Source organism: Lithobates pipiens, unplaced genomic scaffold (assembly GCF_037356315.1).
Source record: "Lithobates pipiens isolate NorthernLeopardFrog02 unplaced genomic scaffold, aLitPip1_a1.2 Scaffold_8, whole genome shotgun sequence".
NCBI lineage: Eukaryota > Metazoa > Chordata > Amphibia > Anura > Ranidae > Lithobates > Lithobates pipiens.
Genome location: NW_027507903.1, coordinates 254,689,046 through 254,697,748, shown reverse-complemented (window position 1 = coordinate 254,697,748; position 8,703 = coordinate 254,689,046). Strand labels below are relative to the sequence as shown.

The 8,703-nt window shown below is 46.0% G+C and overlaps 1 protein-coding gene across 1 annotated transcript in view; it reads right to left on the bottom strand.

Moving 5' to 3' along the window:
• Positions 1 to 332: 332 nt before the first annotated feature.
• The window catches only part of UBE2N (ubiquitin conjugating enzyme E2 N), a 66,023-nt gene continuing 57,652 nt past the window's right edge, over positions 333 to 8,703 (bottom strand). The window contains exons 3-4 of the mRNA XM_077470719.1: positions 2,751 to 2,891; positions 333 to 1,017 (exon numbers count right to left, since the gene is read on the bottom strand). Coding sequence (XP_077326845.1) covers positions 977 to 1,017; positions 2,751 to 2,891 — 182 coding nt within the window. The 3' untranslated portion in view covers positions 333 to 976. The remainder of the gene's footprint in view (positions 1,018 to 2,750; positions 2,892 to 8,703) is intronic.

The following is an 8,703-nucleotide window of genomic DNA, read 5'->3' as shown; positions in this document are numbered from 1 at the left end:
CCGGATTGCGCCGCGCGGCTCGCGCATGCGCAGTAGGGAACCGGGAAATGAAGCCGAAAGGCTCCATTTCCTGATTCCCATACCCAAGATGGCGGCGGGACCCGGCAGCCGAGCGAGCGATCGGCTTCGGGTGCCGACATCGCGGGCGCGCTGGACAGGTAAGTGTCACTATTTAAAAGTCAGCAGCTGCAGTATTTGTAGCTGCTGGCTTTTAAAAAAAAAAAAAAAAAACGCGGAGTCCCGGTGGACTCCCGCTTTAATATGTGTCAAGTTTGTATGCATTAAAGAAAAATAAGGAAAAAAATAAAAAAAAAACTGTACAAAGGCAAAAGTAGAATAACAAAAAAAATATTTTACTAAAACATAAGATTTACAGATTTCCAAGACAAGCCATACAAAATGGTCACAAGCTTTGGATGGTTTAACACTCAAAAAGAGAAGTTAGTTATAATTTAATAGGGGTCACACTGGATTCACAACTTTTTTTTGTGTCTTCGGGAAAGCTTGTCTGTCTACAGAAGCGAGCTAGGGGGCCAACATACTACAGACAAGTTAGCCTTTTTCAAACAATATTAATAAAAAGGAGGTATCCATTTGTTAAAAGGGGAAGAAAAAAAAAAATATATAGGATACTGCAACAACCCTAGACTATTTCCATTCACAGTGCTCACACTGAAATTATGATGATAAAATGGAAAGTTACAGAGGTCTTGCCACCTCTTAAATGTTAAGGAACATGCGGATGATAATCTACTGCCTCTGCTCATGCGCTACAAACAGTGAATCAGGACAAGACATGAGATCTGCTATTGTGCACTTAATCACCAAAGACTGACCATGTCTGGGCTTTTTTTATTCTGTATTTTTATTTATTTTTTTCTTTTTAAGACTGTGTCCATTGAACGCAAAGAAAAATATAAGGAAGAAATCTTGGCAGAACCGAAGAAGTGATGCACACCTGAAGGGCAAGAGGAGTTTAAACGTTATTCGTGGCGTATAGCCTAGTCCATGCTCTGGCTGCAAGGAATAAAAGAAGAAAGGAAAAATGTGTTAGCATAAATAATACAACAGAACCATTCATCAAACCAAGTGTATAATGATCAAGATTGAAAAAAAAAAAAAAAACACATTATCCAGTTCTTTTAGGTTATGGATCTATGCATTGTTCTGTCAGGCCTATAGCATCTCTCTCTCACTTGCTATTCAAGAGGAAAACTTGAACAAGATTTCTTCAAATTGTAAAATTACCATAAAATCATCACATGACCCTTCTTCATCCTTTAAAATCAGGGATATGCAATTTGCGAACCTCCAGCTGTTGCAAGACTACAGGTCTCTGCCTCTGGGTGTCATGCTTGTGGCTGTCAGTCTTGCTATGCTTCAATGGACTTGTAGTTCTGCAACAGCTGGAGGTCCGCTAATTGCATATCCCGGCTTTAAATGATATCTCCTAGGGAGGGGAGTACTATTCTGTCAACCAGCTTTTATAGGTGGGGCGCTATGTCACAGAAAGATTCACTGGAAGTGGCAGAATCACTCCTGTCTTATTGCAGTGTCGCCATTACAGCCTAGAACACTTGGGCATGTCAAGACCGTATGCATGTATAAAAATGATGGCACGATTTGAGGTAAAGTTTGATACAGGAAGAGTTACTTTATATGGCAAAATCAGCAGGGTGACCACTCAGGAGCAAGGCAAGTTACCGTATATACTCGAGTATAAGCCGAGATTTTCAGCCTCTTTTTTGAGGCTGAAAGTGCCCCCCTCGGCTTATACTCGAGTCATCGCTGTCTGCCCGCTCGATCAGCGTGTCGAGCAGACAGACAGCGGCCATTCTATTCAAAAGCCGCGCCTCCGGCTCCGCCTTCGCCTGTGATAGGCGGAACACTGAATTTCCCAGCAGCCTGTGTTCCGCCTATCACGGACATCGTATCATCCTCGTACTACGGACGAGGATGATACGACGTCTGTGATAGGCGGAACACAGGCTGCTGGGAAATTCAGTGTTCCGCCTATCACAGGCGAAGGCGGCGGCGCAGCTTTTGAACTTTACAATGGCCGCCGACGAAGAGGGCACGGGACGGCACGGCACGGCACGGGACGGGACGGGGGCAAGGCAAGACACGACACGGGACGGATGCAAGGAGGCAAGGCACGGCACGGGACGGATGCAAGGAGGCAAGGCACGGCACGGGACGGAGGCAAGGCACGGGACGGAGGCTCGGGACAAAGGTAGGCTGGACACACACACACACACACACACACACACATGGATGGAGACACACACAGGGATGGATGGATGGATGGATGGAGACACACACACAGGGATGGATGGATGGATGGATGGAGACACACACACACAGGGATGGATGGATGGATGGATGGAGACACACACACACAGGGATGGATGGATGGATGGATGGACACACACACACACAGGGATGGATGGACGGACACACAGGGATGGACGGACACACAGGGATGGACGGACACACAGGGATGGACGGACACACAGGGATGGACAGGCATGTCTCACCCTCGGCTTATACACGAGTCAATAAGTTTGCCAGTTTTTTTGGGGGTAAATTGGGGGCCTCGGCTTATATTCGGGTCGGCCTATACTCGAGTATATACGGTAAATATGATTAATATGTGCAAATCAAGGAATTTCTAAGACAAAGCAAGCAGCAAAACTATAGTTAATCTGTGGCTCTGATAAACTAGAAATTATGCCCTTGTGCCAGTATACCTGTCTCAATAGCTTGGGCTTCATTTGTCTTCCACTGCTCAGCTACATCGTTTGCTAATGGATCGTCTGGATTGGGTGCGCTTAACAAAGCCTGAATTGATAGAAGCACTGTACGGATCTGCAGAGCTGGAGACCATTTATCTGCAGACGGAGGGGGAAAAAAAAAAAAATAAATAAAACACACTCAATGCACTGTCAGAGAAAAATAAACATGGTCTTCATACAAATAAATGCTAAACAGCCAAACACTGTATTCTTCAAACCAACATGAACACACTTCCTACAAAAGCAATGTTTAGAATAGTCCTAACAGCTTAAAGTGGTTCTAAAGTCTAATGCCCCATACACACGATCGGAATTTCGGTCAGCAAAAGATCGATGAGAGCTTTTCATCGGAAAATGTGACCGTGTGTATGCTCCATCGGAATTTAGCTGGCCAAATTCCTGCCAGAAAAAATTTGAGAGCATGTTCTCAATTTTTCAGATGGAAAAACTATCTATAGGAAATTCCAATTGTGTGTATGCAATTCCGACGCGCAAAAACTAGCACATGCTCAGATTCAACTAGGAGATGGAAGCTATTGGCTACTGGGTATGGAATTTCCTTTTTCTACTACCGTCGTACGTGTTGTATGTCACCACTTTAGCGGTCGGAATTTTGTGTGACAGTGTGTATGCAAGACAGCTTGAGCGAAATCCCATCAAATTCCGTCGGGAAAACCATCAGAGCTTTTTCAAACCAAAAATTACGATCGTGTGTACACAGCATAAGAGTTATTTTTTACCTTAATGCATGCAATTGTCCCTTCTGGCTTTAGATATACTTTGTTACTGAAGAGAAATTCACTAATGGAATATTTTGAATTGGTGTAGTATGAATCTTTATATAGGACTAGTTTGTATTCTGGAAAGGCCTCCTTAATGCTCCAGTTGAATTATACCTTCTAGCAGACAAGTGTCTCAGCTCTACATTTTCAGCCGACAGGACCCAGCAGTTCACATTTCAAACAACACTTGCAGGTAGGACGTTTTTATGGTAGATTTGTAGACAGCAGGGAGATTTACAATATCTATGCCTACAAGTTCATTCTTCTCACAGAGAACACAAAGCAGGTTCTCACGATAGCCATTTTGAACATTTCTAAAGAAAAGTTAGCTCAGAATTATGCAGGCTATCATAACAGAACTGAATTCTAGATTCCTGGATGTCATGCTCATACTATGTTTTTAATATTTTGAGCCACTGACCAAGAAGACTAAGGCAACTAGCAGTTCTAATAACTATGGATCGCCAGCAAGAATTCCGGGACAAGGGTCATCCAAGGAAGCAGCGATCAGAGGTGAGAAACCCATATTTTCTGCTTGATTTTGCACACACATTCCAATGTCTATGACCAAGCTTTATGCTTCAAATGAAAATTCTCTCTGAAAAAATTAACAGTCACTTTACTGCAGGTTATAATTTTACCCTATGAGCTAAAGGCATTTCATGTCAGTTAGGCAGCCCATAGGAGGAGTCCGTTATTTTTTGTTCAACCAGCAGATTTAATCTCCCCATCAGAATACACTGATCAGTAGTGCAGACTATAGCCTGTGGTGATAATTAAGTGGCCAAGCATCAGTCAGGATGGCTGTACAGAAGTCAGAGTGCATAAAAAATTATTTTATTGATTGAAATCCATTTTTTTGGATTATCAATTTTTTTTAAATAAAATGCTTTTAGAGTAAATATCTAGAAATCTAAAAAGATAGTTTTCAATTTAAGATGCATTTCATTTATTCAGCATGAAATGGAACCTAGTTATTTAGCATGAGGCTGTATATTCTGCAATATTTACATTTTTGGTAAACTCAATGAATTCAAGCTCTGAAAGCTGAGATAACATGCACTGCATTGATGCAGTCACACAATTTCACAGTAACCATGAGATAAAACAAAGTTCAGGAATATTCCTTTATCCCACTGTTTTGCAAATCTATGTACACTAAAAACTGTATGATTGAATCGGTTCTCATATCGCTGTTTTACTAACCCGACAGCTTATTCTAAATAGAACCTTTAATATTTGCAAAGAAAATAAAAGTTTCCCCAACTACCAGCAAGAATAAGTCCTTACATTTAAAAAGAGCACCTGTCATTTCAAATCCATGATGGCAGCGCCTGTTAGCAGGCATCCACTCACCTGCTGCCATCACCTCTCCCTCACCTTGTCGTTTCACTGCCGCATCACCAGTCATCCCATTAAAGTGAATGGGTAGGTGAGTCAACAGCGGGTTGGAGGAGACGCTGCGGGACAGAGATAACCGCTGCTCTTTACAAAAAATTTTCTCTGAAGTTTGTTGACGAACAGAGCAGCTCTTCTTGACCTTAGGGTTATATCACTAGGCAGAAAGTGTTAAAAACAGCAACACTTGCACAGTACTGTCCAGGGGGTGGTCCTACTGGCTATATAGCCCCTCACACTGCATCCAGCAGCTCAGTTTGTCAAAAGCAGTACAAACATAAATAGGAGGGGTGGGTGCTGTGTCCATCAATGAACTTCAGGGGAAAGGATTTTACGGTGAGTACAAAAATCCTATTTTCTCTTTCATTGACGGGACACAGCAGCTCTTCTTAACCTTAGGGATGTCCTCAAGCAGTGTCAAAGCAACGAGGGGTGGGAACAGCAAACAACTCCCACCCATAACAACCAGAGCTCCTCAACGCAGGAGTTGTAACCTTAAAGAGCTTCCTGCAAAACCTTGTGGCTGAAGCAAGCATCTGAAGATGTACTCACATCAACCTTGTAAAAATTTTGTGAAAGTGTGAACGAACCACCAAGTCGCTGCCTTACACACCTGGGAAACGGACGCGTGATGTCGGAAAGTCCAAAAGGCACCAATTGCCCTGGTAGAATGAGCCGTGACAGGAAAGGGAGGAGCCCACCCCCTTATGGCACAAGACTGAACTACAATCTGTCTGATCCACCGAGAGATGGTGGACGATGAAACCGGCAGTCCCTTCTTCAGACCAGCCACCGATACAAATGGTGAGTCCGACCTCCGAAAAGAAGCCATAGCAGACAGATACACCCGCAGAGCCGGGACCACGTCCAAGGAATGCAAAGCCACCTCTTTTGGGTTTGACGGCCGCGGACATAAGCACGGAAGCACAACCTCCTCATTTAGATGAAAGGCCGAAACAACCTTTGGAAGAAACGAAGGCTGCAGACGCAGCACCACCTTATCCTAGTGGAGGATCAAGTAGGGAGACTTGCAAGACAAGGCCACCAACACAGAAACCCTCCTGGCTGATGTAATGGCTAGTAGAAAGACTACTTTCTGAGAGTGTGTGTCAATAAGGGAATCTCCCTCCCTGTTTTCAAATGGCGGTTTCTGAAGCACCGAGAGCACCAGATTCAAATCCCACAGAGGTAGCGGTGGTCGAGCCGGAGGGGCCACATATCGAACCCCCTGAACAAAACATACTCACCAATGAATGAGTTGCCAAGGGACGCTGAAAAAATGGTGCTTAATTCAAGTTTCTGATTCACTCCTCGCTACAAAAACAGCAGGATCCTGGAAACTGAATATGTACGTGGACACCACCCCATCTCCTCATACATGAATATGTAGACCTTCCACGTACGATGATACATCTTCAGAGAAGATAACTTCCGTGCCCTCAGCATAGTGGAGATTACCTAATCCGACAGACCTCCATTAAAACCAGTGATGGTAAAGCAGGATGAAGTATTGGACCTTGTGACAGAAGGTCCTCTCGCATTGGCAATCGCCAAGGAACATCCACCACCATGCGTATTATGTCGCCGTACAAAAGACGTCGAGGTCCATCTGGGGCAATCAGAATCACCGGCGTCCCCCCAGCCTTCACTCTGCGAAGCAGATGTGGTACAAGTATAAGTAGGGGAAAAGCATAAATCAGTTGATTATGCCCCCATGGAGCCAACGCACCTGCCGCGTCAGCCCAGGGGTCCTTTGACCTGGCCAAAAACCTCTGTACCTTCCGATTGATTCGAGAAGCCAGGAGATCCACATCTGGCATGCCCCACCTTAGGCAAAGGAGACAAAATCTGGATGTAGCAACCATTTTCCTTGGTCCAGCATCCGACGACTTAGGTAGTCCGCTTGCCAGTTTTCTACACCCGGAATGTACCAGGCACATGCCGCTCTGCCCACCGCAGGATGTGAGCGACCTCCAATGCTGCAGCCGAGCTCTTTGTTCCTCCTTGAATGTTGACGTATGCCGCGACGGCATTGTCTGACTGGATCCTGACCGGACGCCTTTGCAGCCTCTGTGACCATGTGGAGAGGCACCGCCTGATTTCCGGAAGTTCCAGTACATTGATCGGCAGGCGGTATTCTTCCTGGGTCTACCAACCCTGGGCTGACTGTATGGCCCAAACTCCCCCCCAACTGGTCAGGCTGGCATCCGGCGACCTCAGCCACCAGAGCAGGGAGTCCCTGACTATCTGGATCACTCACATTTGACAATCCAGGGACAATAAAGATTTGTCCCATCTTGACAGGATCTCCTTTTGCAAGACTCTGGAATTGAGCATACGGTACCGCCTCAAAAGTGGATACCATGAGACCCAGGACTCGCATGCCAAAAACGCAGCGACGACCACCTGCGGGACACCAACAACTTCACTGATGCTTGAAGAGTCTGCAGCTTTTCCGATTGAAGAAAGGCTCTCGCCACCGAGAAGTCCAAAAGCAGGCCTAGGTACTCCAGGTGTTGAGTCGGGCACCAACACCGACTTCTGTAGGTTCGGTACCCAACTAAACTTCCGAAGAGTTTGCATGGTGATTACCACATCCTCCCTTAATTTTGATGCCGAAGCTGCCCTCAGAAGGAGGTTCTTCCAGGTAACCCACGATTGCGACCCTTCGCTGCCTTAGCAAAGCCAAAATTGGGGCTAGCACCTTGGCGAAGCCAGGCCAAAAGGGAGAGCTACAAATTGGTAGTGCTTGTCCCCGACCGCAAATCGCAGAAACTTCTAATGCTTGATGCATATGGGGACATACAAGTATGCATCCAGGGATGCCAGAAAATCCCCGATTGAGTGCAGCGACCACTGAGCGAACTGATTCCATCCTGAACCTTTGTACTTTCAGAAAGCTGTTGAGGGCCTTGAGGTCCAGGACTGGATGGATCCCTTGCTTCTTTGGGACTACAAACAGATTGGAGTAGAATCCCTGAAACCTTTCCTGCGTCGATACAGGTACTATCACCCCGCGCAGCAGCAGGTCCTGTACTGCCCCAAACAAGATGAAGGCTGGAGGGAGGGAAAAAAAATAAAATAAAAATCGGTTTGTGAAAGTATCTTGTATCCTGATGAAACCAGTTTGCAGACCCACAGGTCGGAAAGTAGGGAGGTCCACCAGGCTGCAAACTCCCGAAGACGACCCGCCACCAAGAGTCAGGCGGGGGCAAACCTTCATGCGGTAACAGATTTGCTCGCAGGCTTGTGAAACTAGGGACACTTTTGTCCCTCAGCAGGCACCTTGTCAGACTGGGAGCGCTTACCTGCTGACCCGGACGGACAAAAAAAATGCGCTTCTGAGCAGAAAAGGAGGGCCCTTGCCTACGGCGTGGTTCCTTCCTTTTTCTGGACTGTGGGAGCAATGCATTCTTACCCCCAGTAACATTCTTAATGTCATCCAGCGAAGCGCCAAATAGCCTCTCACCCTGGAAGTGCAAGTCCGCCAGTGCTTTCTTAGATGCCTGGTCTGCAGACAAGCATTTCAGCCAAATCAGAGAGCAAGGGGGCCGCATCACAGACATACTTAAGGCCCTGCACCAACTGGTCCGCCAGCTCCACTCAGACCGGGGAAGCCTGTTTCTCCAATTCACGGTGCAACAATTTAGACCATTCAGTAAGCTTCTGCGACACCAGGGCCATGGCCAACACTGGCCGCAATGCTGACACCATCACAGTAAATATGG